General features: G+C 34.9%; 2 protein-coding genes across 2 annotated transcripts in view; both read left to right on the forward strand.

The window, feature by feature from the left end:
* Positions 1-1,020, forward strand: part of LOC142339376 (uncharacterized) — a 50,684-nt gene extending 49,664 nt beyond the window's left edge. The window contains exon 3 of the mRNA XM_075389385.1: positions 311-1,020. Coding sequence (XP_075245500.1) covers positions 311-822 — 512 coding nt within the window. The 3' untranslated portion in view covers positions 823-1,020. The remainder of the gene's footprint in view (positions 1-310) is intronic.
* Positions 1,021-2,971: 1,951 nt separating this feature from the next.
* LOC142340361 (uncharacterized) overlaps positions 2,972-17,678 on the forward strand; it is a 72,098-nt gene continuing 57,391 nt past the window's right edge. The window contains exon 1 of the mRNA XM_075390935.1: positions 2,972-3,184. Coding sequence (XP_075247050.1) covers positions 2,986-3,184 — 199 coding nt within the window. The 5' untranslated portion in view covers positions 2,972-2,985. The remainder of the gene's footprint in view (positions 3,185-17,678) is intronic.

The following is a 17,678-nucleotide window of genomic DNA, read 5'->3' on the forward strand; positions in this document are numbered from 1 at the left end:
ACGAATACAGCATTTTTTTGTTTAACGAAGACGATTGTAGGAAAAATTCGGCCGTAATTTTTTAACCAAATCCAATTCACTAACTGCAGTTTAGATCTCCATCTCATTTTCGTATATTTTGTTCCAACTTCAGCGTTGTAAATGACTGCGACAAGCAACCATTGATATCTAATTCTGATGTGCTTAAAATTGAAATTGCTTTCACATAATATCACTGTAAAAGAGGTGAAGGCGGTCGAGGGGATCAGAGGAGGAGGCAATAGTATTACTTTAATTAAACTCCTGAATAAGTTAAGACATTTTTTTCTAGCTGTAGTGGACAGCGAGACAGTGCTAGTGTCTGTACATAATGAAGTAGCCACAGCTCGGAAGATGGAAGAAACAATCACGCAGCAGGAAATACGAAGGAAAGAGGACATATTCGCCCTGTGTAATAATCTCATGAGCAATGGAGGGGGAGGAGGGGGTACTCCTGCCAACGCTATGTCTACTGGCACTACTTCCATTACTACTCCCCCTACTGCTATTACTTCATCCAGATGTGAAGTCGACACGTCTTCTACTGGGGAGGGAGGCAGTACGATCGGAGATAATAATAATTTAATCTCAGCTAATATCTCGACCACTGTAACTGATGGTGGAGCTGTTGGGGACCGAAGCAGTGATGATTTTGAATCTCCATCACGTAAGTTTGCATCCGTTTATGTAACAGAACATCTTCTTTTCTTTTTAACATCTGTTGAGGTTACAGAAGAGTCGGATTGCTGTGGTGATTTTAGTCAACGCAAAGGAGTCATGATAGCGAAAAGGCGAGTAGTTTGAAGGCTGTTGCACTTTCAAGCTGCTTCTAAAGTGAATTGATAAAAAAGGTATTTGAAAAAATTCCTTTTTCGTGATAGTGTTTGTTCTGGTTCGGCAAGACTTCTTCTCTTTTGACTGCTTATTAGAGATTTTCAATCATTTGTCTTCGAAATTTTCTAGTGCTTTAATAGTCATTGAAGCCTCCCTCATCTTCTCAGCCGCCTATTATAGCGACTCTATCTTATAATCCAGAAGATTTATATGGCATGGCTGTGCTGTCTTTTGGTCACGCTGGAGTAGTAAAGAAAGCGAAAAAGCTACTAGGTTTGAGGCGTGATTTTTTTTTCAAAATACTTTAAAGGTGGAGCGAGAATTAATGTTTGAACGAATTTTTGCTTTTTGAGAGGGATTTTTTTTTACGCGAGTCAATTTGTTTTTGATTTCTGCTTAATTGCACTCAATCGAAGTTCGTATCACTTATATTACTGCGGTGGCCTTTTTTGTGCAATTTTTCAATTGGCCGTTTTTTCGTCTGAGCTTTTTAACATTTCGTCCTCAGAAAGCAATAACAGGTAAAGCGCGGAGGAAATTAGGCGACTGAGCAGTACTCTTAGAGTCTTACGCTTTACTGGTCTGTAATTATTCAATTCACCGAAACTTTTTTGAGGAAACATTTTCATTACGTGAAGGGCGTTTCTTAACCTTAAAATTTTGTCCCCCTCAATCATCTTCCCACTCAATTCTCTCCTCGCAAACCCCCTCACTCACATCCCTACCCTATTTTCCTTGCACACCCCTCACTCACATCCACTACCTCATTCTCCACCCCTCCCCCCGATCACCACCCCTTCATCCGCCTGGGAATTTGTCAATTATAAGAATTCCATATCAAAGAACTAAGACAGCATAGGCTAGCGCCTTTGTAACTCTCAAAACTGTAGTTTTGATCTATTAAGAGTTAGATAGCAACATAATAGGTGATAATTGCGTCTTTTATGGTTTCGTTGCTTTTCTTTTGGTCTTCTCTTTGCCTCAAAGAGAACAATTCATGTTGGGTTTTTAGTGCTGCGTAATGTTGAATTTTTGCTCATTTTTTAGGTAGCCTTTTCACAGGGTGAGATGCCGTTTGTTTTCGAAGTGTTTAATTGAATTTGTAAATCTTGACTTCCTTTGTTTGGTTTATCCTTTCTTCAGTCATTAGATTTGGTAAGGGATAGCTTATTACTTCTAGACTTTGATTCCATTCTGTGATTTTGGAACTTGGCTCTGAGTTATGTGGTTGGTGTTTTACTCCTACGACACTGACCTTACAGAAAGTTTCGCTTTTGCCAATATCAATTTTCGCTTCTATTTTGGATTGTTCTTCGATTCGCTCAAAGTTGTTGTATGACCTACTCATTCTCAGCGATGCGTAGAGTCCATTTTTTTGTAGAGCAATGTTATGGTTTATTCGTAAGACTCTATATCTTGAAAAAGAAAGGTTTTAATTGCTTTTATATCTTCAAGTTTGCGCATATAGGGTCACTGGCTTTGTCTGTGATTATATTATTTGTCAGGTCATTAGATCATTGACTTTTCGGATTTTAATTCAGGATTTGTCCTACTATGTTTCTACTTCTTTACGTCTAACAATAATTGTGTCGCTTTACCTAAGTTCAAAGCTTGTTCAATCTCTTAGGTGAAATCTTTTTGACTTTTCTTGGTTTTTTCAACTTTTTTGCTGCTCAAATTGCTTTTAAACGGCACTTGCTCACCAAAACAGTCTTTAAGCAACAGTTTTTATTGCAGAAACGAAATCATAAATAAAACCGGGATAAACTCATAAAGCATAATTTGGTACCTGCGACTTGAACTTTGTTCTTATAACACTTATTTACCATCTCTAATGTTTATTGATTTTAATAGTTGTCCCTGTTTTTCGTTAAGAAACAGGACTTAGTCCAACTACGAATTGATGTCAAAATAGTTCGTTTTTTAATTTTGTTTTTGTATATAATTTTTATCCGTTCTTTCAATCGTGGTTATGGGAATCAATGACAGCTATTTCCCGGCAATGATTGAAAGATTGAGCTCGGAAGATGAAGGAAACAATCACGCAGCAAGAAATACGAAGGAAAGGGGACAGATTCGCTGTGTAATAAATTCATGAGCAATGAAGGGAGGAGGGGTACTCCTGCCAACACTATGTCTACTGGCACTACTTCCATTACTACTCCCCCTACTGCTATTACTTCATCCAGATGTGAAGTCGACACGTCTTCTACTGGGGAGGGAGGCAGTACGATCGGAGATAATAATTTAATCTCAGCTAATATCTCGACCACTGTAACTGATGGTGGAGCTGTTGGGGACCGAAGCAGTGATGATTTTGAATCTCCATCACGTAAGTTTGCATCCGTTTATGTAACAGAACATCTTCTTTTCTTTTTAACATCTGTTGAGGTTACAGAAGAGTCGGATTGCTGTGGTGATTTTAGTCAACGCAAAGGAGTCATGATAGCGAAAAGGCGAGTAGTTTGAAGGCTGTTGCACTTTCAAGCTGCTTCTAAAGTGAATTGATAAAAAAGGTATTTGAAAAAATTCCTTTTTCGTGATAGTGTTTGTTCTGGTTCGGCAAGACTTCTTCTCTTTTGACTGCTTATTAGAGATTTTCAATCATTTGTCTTCGAAATTTTCTAGTGCTTTAATAGTCATTGAAGCCTCCCTCATCTTCTCAGCCGCCTATTATAGCGACTCTATCTTATAATCCAGAAGATTTATATGGCATGGCTGTGCTGTCTTTTGGTCACGCTGGAGTAGTAAAGAAAGCGAAAAAGCTACTAGGTTTGAGGCGTGATTTTTTTTTCAAAATACTTTAAAGGTGGAGCGAGAATTAATGTTTGAACGAATTTTTGCTTTTTGAGAGGGATTTTTTTTTACGCGAGTCAATTTGTTTTTGATTTCTGCTTAATTGCACTCAATCGAAGTTCGTATCACTTATATTACTGCGGTGGCCTTTTTTGTGCAATTTTTCAATTGGCCGTTTTTTCGTCTGAGCTTTTTAACATTTCGTCCTCAGAAAGCAATAACAGGTAAAGCGCGGAGGAAATTAGGCGACTGAGCAGTACTCTTAGAGTCTTACGCTTTACTGGTCTGTAATTATTCAATTCACCGAAACTTTTTTGAGGAAACATTTTCATTACGTGAAGGGCGTTTCTTAACCTTAAAATTTTGTCCCCCTCAATCATCTTCCCACTCAATTCTCTCCTCGCAAACCCCCTCACTCACATCCCTACCCTATTTTCCTTGCACACCCCTCACTCACATCCACTACCTCATTCTCCACCCCTCCCCCCGATCACCACCCCTTCATCCGCCTGGGAATTTGTCAATTATAAGAATTCCATATCAAAGAACTAAGACAGCATAGGCTAGCGCCTTTGTAACTCTCAAAACTGTAGTTTTGATCTATTAAGAGTTAGATAGCAACATAATAGGTGATAATTGCGTCTTTTATGGTTTCGTTGCTTTTCTTTTGGTCTTCTCTTTGCCTCAAAGAGAACAATTCATGTTGGGTTTTTAGTGCTGCGTAATGTTGAATTTTTGCTCATTTTTTAGGTAGCCTTTTCACAGGGTGAGATGCCGTTTGTTTTCGAAGTGTTTAATTGAATTTGTAAATCTTGACTTCCTTTGTTTGGTTTATCCTTTCTTCAGTCATTAGATTTGGTAAGGGATAGCTTATTACTTCTAGACTTTGATTCCATTCTGTGATTTTGGAACTTGGCTCTGAGTTATGTGGTTGGTGTTTTACTCCTACGACACTGACCTTACAGAAAGTTTCGCTTTTGCCAATATCAATTTTCGCTTCTATTTTGGATTGTTCTTCGATTCGCTCAAAGTTGTTGTATGACCTACTCATTCTCAGCGATGCGTAGAGTCCGTTTTTTTGTAGAGCAATGTTATGGTTTATTCGTAAGACTCTATATCTTGAAAAAGAAAGGTTTTAATTGCTTTTATATCTTCAAGTTTGCGCATATAGGGTCACTGGCTTTGTCTGTGATTATATTATTTGTCAGGTCATTAGATCATTGACTTTTCGGATTTTAATTCAGGATTTGTCCTACTATGTTTCTACTTCTTTACCTCTAACAATAATTGTGTCGCTTTACCTAAGTTCAAAGCTTGTTCAATCTCTTAGGTGAAATCTTTTTGACTTTTCTTGGTTTTTTCAACTTTTTTGCTGCTCAAATTGCTTTTAAACGGCACTTGCTCACCAAAACAGTCTTTAAGCAACAGTTTTTATTGCAGAAACGAAATCATAAATAAAACCGGGATAAACTCATAAAGCATAATTTGGTACCTGCGACTTGAACTTTGTTCTTATAACACTTACTTACCATCTCTAATGTTTATTGATTTTAATAGTTGTCCCTGTTTTTCGTTAAGAAACAGGACTTAGTCCAACTACGAATTGATGTCAAAATAGTTCGTTTTTTAATTTTGTTTTTGTATATAATTTTTATCCGTTCTTTCAATCGTGGTTATGGGAATCAATGACAGCTATTTCCCGGCAATGATTGAAAGATTGAGCTCGGAAGATGAAGGAAACAATCACGCAGCAGGAAATACGAAGGAAAGGGGACAGATTCGCTGTGTAATAAATTCATGAGCAATGAAGCGAGGAGGGGTACTCCTGCCAACACTATGTCTACTGGCACTACTTCCATTAGTACTCCCCCTGATGCTATTAGTTTATCCAGATGTGAAGTCAACACGTATTCTACTGGGCTACTGGGGAGGGAGGCAGTACGATCGGAGATAATAATAATTTAATCTCAGCTAATATCTCGACCACTGTAACTGATTGTGGAGCTGTTGTGGACCGAAGCAGTGATTATTTTGAATCTCCATCACGTAAGTTTGCATCCGTTTATGTAACAGAACATCTTCTTTTCTTTTTAACATCTGTTGAGGTTACAGAAGAGTCGGATTGCTGTGGTGATTTTAGTCAACGCAAAGGAGTCATGATAGCGAAAAGGCGAGTAGTTTGAAGGCTGTTGCACTTTCAAGCTGCTTCTAAAGTGTATTGATAAAAATGTATTTGAAAAAATTCTTTTTTCGTGATTGCGTTTGTTCGGGTTCGGCAAGTGTTCTCTTTGTGACTGCTTATTAGAGATTTTCAGTCATTTGTTTTCGAAGTTTTCTAGTGCTTTAATAGTCATTAAAGCCTACCTCATCTTCTCAGACGCCTATTATAGCGATTCGATCTTTCATTATCCAGAAGATTTATATGGCATGGCTGTGCTGTCTTTTGGTCACGCTGGAGTAGTAAAGAAAGCGAAAAAGCTACTATGTTTGAGATGTTAAATTTTTCAATATACTTTTACAGTGGAGCCAGAATTAATGTTTGAACAAATTTTTGATTTTTCAGAAAGATTTTTTTCACGCAAGTCAATTTGCATTTTGTTTTTGCTTATTTGCTCTCAATCGATGTTTGTAGCACATATATTACTCAGGTGGCATTTTTTGAGCAATTCTTCAATTGGCCGTTTTTTCGGCTGAGCATTTTAACATTTCGTTAGAAAACAGTAACAGGTAAAGCCTGAGCAGTATTTTTAGAGTCTCACTCTTTACTATTCTGTAAGTAATCAAATCACCGAAATTTTGTGAGGAAACAATTTCATTACGTGAAGAGTTTTTCTTAACCTTTAAAGTTTGACCCCCTCAATCATCCTCCCACTCAATTCTTTCTTCACGCACGCCCGCACTCACCCCCTACGCCATTCTCCACCCCTCCCCCACTCACCAACCCTTCCTCTCCCTGGGAATTTGTCAATTATAAGATCTTCATATCAAAAAACTAAGACAGCATAGGCTAGCGTCTTTGTAACTCTCAAAACTGTATTTTTGATCTATAAAGAGTTAGATAGCAACATAAAGAGTTAGATAGATTGTTGATTTTCTTTTGATCTTATCTCTTTGCCTCAAAGAGAACAGTTCGTGTTGGGTTTTTAGTGCTGCGTAAGGTTGAATTTTTTTGCTCATTTTTTAGATTGCCTTTTCACAGGGTGAGATGCCGTTTGTTTTCGAAGTGTTTAATTGAATTTATGAATCTTGACTCAGCCATTAAAACTGGTAAGGGATATCTTATTACATCTAGACTTTGATTGCATTCTGTGTTTATGAAACATGGCTTGGAGTTATGTGGTTTTTTTTACTCCTACGCCACTGAGATTTTAAAAAGTTTCGTTTTTTGCCAATTTCAGTTTTTGTCTCTATTTTCGACTGTCGTTCTTCGACTCGCTTATAGTTGTTGTGTGACCTCATTGTAATGGTGTGTAGTGTCAATATTTCTGTAGAGTAATGTTATGGTTTATTCGTAGGACACTATATATTGAAAAAAGTTAATTGCTTGTTTATCCAAGTTTGCGCATATAGGGTCATTGGCTTATTCAGTAAATATGTTATTTGCCAGATTATTAGATCATTCAATTTTTTGGATTTTTATTCAGGATTTGTCCTGTTTTTTTTTAAACTTTGTCGAACAGCAATTGCGTCGCTTTACCGCTCGGTAAAGCGACGCAATTGCGTCTTAAGTAATTGCGTCTTAAGTTCAAAGCTCGTTCAATCTTGTAGGTGAAATCTTTTTGACTAATCATGGCTTGTTTCAACTTTCTTTTTTTTCTGCGCAAAGTGCTTCTAAACGGCAGTTGTTCACCAAAGCTGTCTTTAAGCAACAGAGTCAGTATCGCAGAAACGAAATCATAAGTAGAATCGGGATAAACTCATCAAGCCCAATTTTGTGCTCGCGGCTTGAACTTTGTTCATATTACACTTACTTACCATCTCCAATGTTTATTGGTTTTGATAGTAGTCCCTGTCCCTCATTAAGAAACAGGACTTTGTCCAACTACGATTTGATGTCAAAATAGATCGCTTTTTAATTTTGTTTTTATAATAGTTATTTTCAGTTCTTTCAATCGTGGTTAGGGGAACGGCGGCTATTTTTTAGGCAATCTTCGGAGTGTTTTTTTCGAGTTCTTGTTCTTTCGTGTTGAGTCATTGAAATTGTATTTGTAGTGCAGGAAATGTCCTCTATTGTTTGTTCGTCGTATCCATCCATTTTTTGTGACCATTTGATGACATCATAAGAAAACAAACATCAGTTTTCTATGGCAACTCTTGGCATTCGGCAGCAATATTTCTGCGTGATATCTTTTGTTACTCTCATGGTATTAGTTTTTATGTTAATGGTGTGTAATAATATTTTCGACTTAATGTGAGTTAATTTAAACGAATGACTTTTGCACTCGCTTATTGAATTTAAATGGAGAATATAAACGCTATTTGAATGTTAGGTCCTCTAAACTAAATGATCACAGGGCTCTATTATTTGAAGTACAATTGGAGTTTCAAAGATGATTTGAGTAGAATTCAATGAAAATTAGAATATCATTTTTACTTTAAAAGATTTTGTTATCAGTGGTCTCTTTTAATATGGGGTCTCAGTTCTCAGGAGTCTCTTTCGCGGCTCTTCTCCGGCTGCTCGATGGCAGTGTTATACGATAGCAAAAACATTTTTTACGAGGACAAAGGCAGTTTCTGTAGACAATCACCTCACCCCCAGCATCAGCACTATTATCGCTCTGCGGTACGTTGAAACTTTTCCGACTTGATCTGGAGAGAAAACCAGCTTGGAACATAGAGGCAGTTTTAGCAAATAAATGTCAGAGCAGTAAGCTCAATTTATATCTCAAATTTACTTTGAAGACAGAAGAACTGCCTACGGACAAGCTGGGTTGCATAAGGGGATAGTACAATAATCAGGTTTTTGTTTTTTTATAGCTGCGAAGCTGTAAGCTGAGCGAAGCTATATTGCGGTGCTCTTGGTTTTTTACAATTCAAAGAATTTGAATTGTATTGGGGCGCTGTCTTTTTTTTTAGATCTGTTCACACATTTTCATGATTTTTGAAGTCAAATTGGAGTAGTGATTTTGGTCACGCCGAAACAGGAAGTGGAGCGAAAAAGCGAGTGGTTTTGCGGCGTGAAATTTTTTCTCTCTAATTTTAAAGTAGAGTGAGAAAACGGTGTTTGAACAAAAATTCACTCTCTCGCTAGTGGTTTTTTGTTCACATGCGGCAATTTCACTTTGATTTTTACAGTTTTTTCGATTTTTTGGATCGGATTTTTTTTAAATGGTTTTCCCAATCCATTCATAGTCCGTTCTAGGTCTAGTTTTCTGTTTAGTCAATGAAAATTCTTTGAATTGTACGTCAGGACTTGTCCTGCTATGTTTTTTTTTGTTTCGTCGTCTGACGCTCTTTTTTCGTTTTACATTTGTTCACACAGCAAAGCTGAAAAAGTCAAATTTTCTGAATGACTTCTTCCTCTCACTAACGGCATTTGTGCGCGTGACGTCATTTCTCACTCGCTTTAGCGAAAGTTTTTAGGTTATTTGCGTGATTAGATTTTGATCATACGTGACTTACCTCACTCAATAAAATGACTTTTGCACTTTATAACTTAGGTTTAATTTGAATTTGTTTAAGGTCAAAGGAACTCATATGTGCAGTAAAGGTCCCTAATAAGAGGCTTCTGCGGAATGAATTTTAACAAGCTTTATTAATTTATCGCTGAATGTTTTTTACCTAGTTTTTTTGAGAGGCGTCGATTTTTTTTTCAATTTAGATCTGTATCTGTTTCTATCTCTATTATATGGCACGCAGGTCTATTCTTTCGCAGCTATTCCGGCAATCTGCCGGCTATGTTTTGTTCAATAGAAAGCTTGATTGTATCCGGAATGTTACTTGCTGCACTTTAGGTTTTGTTTTCTTGATTCTTGTGGATGGAATTCACTTGTTTAATGCATGACATTTTGTTCTCTTACTTCTGCTTCGAGAGATCTGCTGCTATTTCTTCAGCATGGCATTTAAAAGCTGCAGCCATTAAATTAGTTAAAATATTTTTCAGTAGAATAAAAGGTCTCCTGATCACATTTGTAAGCAAATGTCAAGTTGTAATTCAAGTGACGACGACTTTTCAAGTGCTTTAATTGGTTTTTGCCTAAATTCCACATCAATTTCGTTGCGGAAAAATTTCCCTGAGCTTCTTTATAATCAATTTTTCGCTTAATAACGTACCACATATATTGTTAGAATAGTTTTTCATTTTAATGTTCACATTGTATTGTAGCCGTTCAGGTGAGTTTTTGAAAATATTTCTACGAAATGTTTTAAGGTGAAAGTTGTTACCTTAATCATCTTAAATGAGTGAATTTGTAATTTAAATTAACGCTTGTGGCAATTTCTATTAGGTTTGGATTTGTCTATGCAAATTGATTTTTCACGAGCTCTTGAGTTGGTTATTCTATATTCTATGACGCGATTGTCTAGTCTTTGTGGAGAAAAGAAAACAGTTATGCAAATGTCATGTATTGTAAGAACTGAATTGTTGACGTTTTGTTTTTCAAATTGACTTGCAAGGATTAAAAGGTACAACGGAATTTCTGCTGTCTTAAAAAAGCTTAATCTTGAGATATTTTTCAGCAGCATGAGATTAGGCAAACTTGTATAGCTAATGCCTCAAATTTAAATCGTTCCTATCCAAAGGATCAAAATATGGCGTTAATTTTTTTCAGTGTTTAGTTTGGTCTATAGGTCAAGCGTCACAGCATTGCTTTAAATTTTGATCATTTTTGCTACTTTTCAAAATTGTCATTATTTAACTTAGCGTGACGCATTTTTGTACGTATTTGCGTTTTGGTTATACAACAAACACGAAAAATTATAATGAAGCATTTTTAAGTGAAGAAAAAAGAGAAAATATCAATTTTCTCAATTTTAGTTGTGTTGTACATTTGCATATACTGAGATATCGTTCGCTTTAGTAAGTACTGTCTAATCTATGCAAAATTGAATTTTGTGTTATTTACACCGTTAGCGAAGGTATATTTTACAATCTAGCTTGCTGCTTAGTTCTGCTAATAAGATCAAGAAACGCTCCACCATTTCATTGCAGCTTTTGTGTGTTTAGATTGTGAATACCTTTTTCTAGACCCGTAGATTATTCCGTGCGATTAGTAATTACCGCTTTTAGCACACACTGTTCACAACTGTATAGCCCAACAGGTAAGAGTGATTGTGTCTGCATACTACTGTAATACCTGTTAGAAACTACCATATACTTGTCACTGGGCTCTTTTGGTTAGCCCTCGGCTATGTTCTAAAATTATAAATCATTTTCGCTCTTTCTGATTCTATATTTCGCCCTTATAAGAATGTAGGCGAGAATTATTTCACGTTTTGCGACCTATTCTTGTTTAGTCTTCAGAATTCCTTGTTGATAGTTTCGGTGCCTTGCTTTTTCGTCAAAATAGTGGACATGTTCTGTTATGTACTTCAGTTTTATCCCTCAAGTTACAGAAGGTTATTTTTAGAAGTTTCAAACAGTCGAATGGCTTAAATAGTGGTTGGATTAGTTCAAAACCATGTTATTGTTTCAAATCTTGTCTATGAATGTTAATTAGATTTATTTGCTTGATTTGAGACGTTGTCAATTATCAGCATTTCATATCAAAGAATTAAGACGGCATAGGCTAGCTCTTTTGAAGCTCTCGAAGCTGTAGTCTTGATCAATTTCCAAAATATTACAAAGCAAATTCTTGCATGAATTGTGCCGCACACAAAGGTGAGAAATTTTTACCATAATTTTAGTTTTTTTTTGAGTATTTGAAATAAGTATTTGTATTAAGTATTTGAAAGTATTTTTTTAGTATTTGAATTATTACTTTGAATTAAGCTGAAATTGACATGTGGACATTCTTTGTATCAAAATTGTTTTCTATGGTATGCTATAATGTCTCTCGGAAATGTAAGTATGCAATTACCTTTTTTGAGCTATATTGCAATTTTTTGGGTCTCACAAATCTGACCGGAAACAAGATATTAAATATGATAGAGCCATCAAATTTAATTCCGCATAGCATACTGCATTTTCTCATCTAGCACCGCTGTTGTTCAGAATTGCTTCAGTTAACATTTTGACCAAGGTATTAAGTTGGTCACAATTTTTATACTTCTGTTGCCAACTGAATAAAAGTAAGTAACATTGCGTGTTCAGGCCCACCTGATTTCCGATTAAATATTTTTGTTTTCTGAAGTTTTTTGAAATCAAACTTCGGTCCCGTTGTTTTTTGACTGCCTTAGATTAAGGTTACTGTAAAACATTAACTTTAATTTCATAATTTAAGTCTTTTCTTCGGATTATTATTCACGACTTGTCCTGCTATGTTTTTTTAAGACCTGGTCAAATTTTCGACTTTTTAACGCCAAAAAGAAGTCAAATTAAGGAGGCCATGTTATTCATGCTGGTGTTGTGAAGGGAGCAGAAAAGAGAGTAGGTGTGAAGCGTGATTTTTTCAGATTCCCTTTAAAGTAGAGCGAGACATTGGTATTTGGACAAATTTTCGATGTTTTGAAGCGATTTATTTTCGTATGGCAATTTGGCTTTATTTTATCTACTGATTTTATCAACACTTGTTTTCAACAAGTCATAAATGTTTTCTAATAATGCATGGTTGTATTTATTGAATTCATCAACGGCGGTTAATTGTCTATATGACTCTGACACTATTTGTTTAGATGAAATATCAGTTTTTTTAGTTTTGTTCGCTTTTGTAATTTTTTGTGGCACTGTTTCTTTAGTCGTTGGTACAATTGGTTCTCTAATATTGCGTCATAGATGCTAGGTAATAGTTGCAATTGATATCCAAATGTTTTAACTGTTTTTGGACAACTTTATTTTCAAACAATATCAGAGTTGTGCCCAGTTTTGGATGACCTTTTGTGGTGTTATCTCTTAGTCTCATTTTATACTGATCTCATACTTTGCTAATAAAGCAATAATTGATAGTTTGAGTTATTAGTTAGTGTTTTATGACTTTGACCTTATCTGTTTTCAAAAATTTTTATTTACGTTTGATGTTTATTGTAATTTTTGTTGCCATATCGCCTAATGATCAGATCAATTATTGGTTGATAATGAAATTTAATTATATGAATTGTTTTCCAGAGAACAGCTAACGCTCTCTATGGCATTGAAGCAAACTGTTTGAAAATTTAAGCGCTTTTTTGTTTTTGCCCTCTTTTTATTGTTTAGTTTGTCTTTGAATTTTTAATTTCTTTCTTTTCGACGAACATTAATACTTTTCATGAAATCTCTTTCACTTTTCTTGCCTAGTTTCCTTTTTCGCTCATCCTACTCAAATTGCTTTTAAATAGCAATTGCTCAGCAATGCAATCTAAAAGCAATAGAATCGACATTGAAAAACGAAATCAGTATAGAAACCGTATAAACCTATGACGCCCAATTTTCGATGCCCGCTAAGAAAATCGTTTAATTCATAATTAGGAGCTTAATTAATATCTTATAATTCTTAGTTAGCATCTCTAATGCTTATTGGTACTGATATTAGTCTCTGTATATTTTCATTGAGGAACAGGGTTATGCATAACTACGAAATGCAATCAAAAAGTTCACACTTTAAAAATGTTTTCGTACAACAATCAGTTTTTTAACCATTGTTTTTCTGTTCCTTCAATCCCAATTTGTGTTACGGGAAACAGTGGCGCTATTTTCTGATAATAGTTCCAATTTGTTTGACAATTGTCATCGTCGCTAATGAGTCGTAGCATAGATGAATAGAATTAACTAATTTGCGTTCGTTTCAGTGGTTTTTATTACTTCAAACTATTTATGTTCTAAAATTTTAGTGATTTTTTAGTCCTGTTTGTTTTTTGCTTTTTTGAGGTCTTATTGCTCAATCTTCACAAAAACCTGTTTTCCTTGGCCTTCTAGTGTGACTCATTCATTTCTCATCCATTTATCGAATCAGGTACTATTTGTTTTTGAAAGGTTTCAAGTGAATTTTCGAATCTCTCCTTCATTTGTTTTTTGTCCCTATTGCCCTAAACGGAATTGCTAATGCTTTGCGACTTCTAAAATTGTTTTTCATGCTCTCGTTGAAGGTTTCAGTATGTAGTTTTGTTTTGCTTTGAACTTTTACTTTTGAAAGTATTCTGATTTGGGCTATTTTTTTTAATTTTAGCTGAGATTGCATTTGCTGTAATTGCTTTCCACAAGTTCTTTATTTTTCTTACTCATTCTAAGAAGACCTAGTGTCAATTTTTAATTCTTCTCAAACGAAGTGTTTGGCAATTATATTAGTACTGTGGTCTTTTTTTGAGATTTTTTGCTTGACTCATTTTTCGTCTGACTCATTTGACTTTTCGTCCTCAAAAACGGGATAAACAAGTAGCGACTAGAGGGCGTTAAGTTATCTTAGTGCGTTTTAGCTCACTAGTCTCTAAGTATCCGATTCACAGAAACTGTTTTGGCGGTTCATAGTGTTTTCTTAGTTTTTGGAAAAAGTTATTTAGTAACTAGTTTTTTTTCGGAGTAAGTTTTGAATTAAAAAAACTTTTTGTTTCAAATTTTCTTCTGTTTCGTTCATGTTGGCAGAGAGAACAATTGAATAAATACAATAATGACGATTTTTTTTTTCGTATAGTATTTTCTACAAGCACTGCGATGCTTCACAAGTATTCAAAAGAGTATGTTTTATATTATTGTTTTATGTCAGCTGTATCAGTTAAAATGTTGATTGAGTTTGGTTTTGCAAACCAGGATCTTATTATGTTAACAGGAAAAATATTTCTTTTTCATTTACTTCTGAGTTGGGCTTTCAAATACTTCTGAGCGATCTTTGGACGAGTGTATTTTAAATTCAAAATGTTTGCTTGACCATTTTGAATTCTCTCTCTCTCTCTCTCTCTCTCTCTCTCTCTCTCTCTTCAGCGGCTCAATTCAAATAGTGGCTGTTTACCCTTAAACGTCAAACAAAGAGCGTGCCGAAATTTTGTTTTGTTTTCCCTTTTAAATAATCAAATTAATTAAGCCTTTTGTTTTGTAAAGTATGTTCTACAAAAATTGCGGTATCTCAGAAGTATTCAAAAGAGTTTATTTTAGTTTATTGTTTTTTGTCAGCTGTACCAGTTAAAATGTTAGTTAAGTTGAGTGGGGTATTGCAAACTAGGATTTTTATAATGATCTTGGGTGAAAAATGCTTTGTTTTCAATTTCTCAATCTGTCAATTACCCTTATTTGTAAAGATGAAGTCCGAGATTGCATTTGTTCAAACTGCTGCACAGGAGCCAGTGGCGCTGAGATTGTCAGAGTTGTGATAAAAATTGGCTGCAGATCTTTTTTTCATCTTGAAGAGGAATGGTTTTGTGATTTGATTTTATTTGAATTTTTAATCAATGTCGAACGAAGTTTGAAGCAATTAATGTAAACTTTGGTCGCTTTACGATTGGAAAGGAGTATTGGTTTTGCGCAGATTTTCTTTTGCTGAAGCATAATTGAATTTTCACTTTGAATTCAGCTGAAATTCACATGTGAACATTCTTTGTATTATTACCTCTATGCAATTACCTTTTTTGAGCTATTTTGCAATTTTTTGGTCTCACAAATCTGACTGGAAACAAGATATTAAATATGGTAGAGCCATCAGAATTTAATTCCGCATAGCATACTGCGTTTTCTCATCTAGCACCGCTGTTGTTCAGAATTGCTTCAGTTAACATTTTGACCAAGGTATTAAGTTGGTCACAATTTTTATACTTCTGTTGCCAACTGAATAAAAGTAAGTAACATTGCGTGTTCAGGCCCACCTGATTTCCGATTAAATATTTTTGTTTTCTGAAGTTTTTTGAAATCAAACTTCGGTCCCGTTGTTTTTTGACTGCCTTAGATTAAGGTTACTGTAAAACATTAACTTTAATTTCATAATTTAAGTCTTTTCTTCGGATTATTATTCACGACTTGTCCTGCTATGTTTTTTTAAGACCTGGTCAAATTTTGACTTTTTAACGCCAAAAAGAAGTCAAATTAAGGAGGCCATGTTATTCATGCTGGTGTTGTGAAGGGAGCAGAAAAGAGAGTAGGTCTGAAGCGTGATTTTTTCAGATTCCCTTTAAAGTAGAGCGAGACATTTGTATTTGGACCAATTTTCGATGTTTTGAAGCGATTTATTTTCGTATGGCAATTTGACTTCTATTTTATCTACTGATTTTATCAACACTTGTTTTCAACAAGTCATAAATGTTTTCTAATAATGCATGGTTGCATTTATTGAATTCATCAACGGCGGTTAATTGTCTATATGACTCTGACACTATTTGTTTAAATGAAATATCAGTTTTTTTTTAGTTTTGTTCGCTTTTGTAATTTTTTGTGGCACTGTTTCTTTAGTCGTTGGTACAATTGGTTCTCTAATATTGCGTGATAGATGCTTGGTAATAGTTGCAATTGATATTCAAATGTTTTAACTGTTTTTTGACAACTTTATTTTCAAACAATATCAGAGTTACGCCCAGTTTTGGATGACCTTTTGTGGTGTTATCTCTTAGTCTCATTTTATACTGATCTCATACTTTGCTAATAAAGCAATAATTGATAGTTTGAGTTAGTAGTTAGTGTTTTTATGACTTTGACCTTATCTGTTTTCAAAAATTTTTATTTACGTTTGATGTTTATTGAATTTTTGTTGCCATATCGCCTAATGATCAGATCAATTATTGGTTGCTAATGAAATTTATTTATATGAATTGTTTTCCAGAGAACAGCTAACGCTCTCTCTGGCGTTGAAGCAAACTGTTTGAAAATTTAAGCGCTTTTTTGTTTTTGCCCTCTTTTTATTGTTTAGTTTGTCTTTGAATTTTTAATTTCTTTCTTTTCGACGAACATTAATACTTTTCATGAAATCTCTTTCACTTTTCTTGGCTAGTTTCCTTTTTCGCTCATCCTACTCAAATTGCTTTTAAATAGCAATTGCTCAGCAATGCAATCTAAAAGCAATAGAATCGACATTGAAGAACGAAATCAGTATAGAAACAGTATAAACCTATGACGCCCAATTTTCGATGCCCGCTAAGAAAATCGTATAATTCATAATTAAGAGCTTAATTAAGATCTTATAATTCTTAGTTAGCATCTCTAATGCTTATTGGTACTGATATTAGTCTCTGTATATTTTCATTGAGGAACAGGGTTATGCATAACTACGAAATGCAATCAAAAAGTTCACACTTTAAAAATGTTTTCGTACAACAATCAGTTTTTTAACCATTGTTTTTCTGTTCCTTCAATCCCAATTTGTGTTACGGGAAACAGTGGCGCTATTTTCTGGCAATAGTTCCAATTTGTTTGACAATTGTCATCGTCGCTAATGAGTCGTAGCATAGATGAATAGAATTAACTAATTTGCGTTCGTTTCAATGGTTTTTATTACTTCAAACTATTTATGTTCTAAAATTTTAGTGATTTTTAGTCCTGTTTGTTTGTTGCTTTTTTTGAGGTCTTATTGCTCAATCTTCACAAAAACCTGTTTTCCTTGGCCTTCTAGTGTGACTCGTTTCTCATACATTTATCGAATCAGGTACTATTTGTTTTTGAAAGGTTTTAAGTGAATTTTCGAATCTCTCCTTCATTTGTTTGTTGTCCCTCTTGCCCTAAACGGAATTGCTAATGCTTTGCGACTTCTAAAATTGTTTTTCATGCTCTCGTTGAGGGTTTCAGTATGTAGTTTTGTTTTGCTTTGAGCTTTTACTTTTGAAAGTATTCTGATTTGGGCTATTTTTTTTAATTTTAGCTGAGATTGCATTTGCTGTAACTGCTTTCCACAAGTTCTTTATTTTTCTTACTCATTAAGGTTACTGTAAAGTATCAACTGTAAATTCATAAGTTTTATTATTTGATTTTTGTGGTATCTAATCTGTTTTCTCTCTCTCTCTCTCTCTCTCTCTCTCTCTCTCTCTCCTCTCTCTCTCTCTCTCTCTCT

Source organism: Convolutriloba macropyga, chromosome 5 (assembly GCF_964194025.1).
Source record: "Convolutriloba macropyga chromosome 5, txConMacr16.3, whole genome shotgun sequence".
In the NCBI taxonomy this organism is placed as follows: Eukaryota; Metazoa; Xenacoelomorpha; order Acoela; family Convolutidae; genus Convolutriloba; species Convolutriloba macropyga.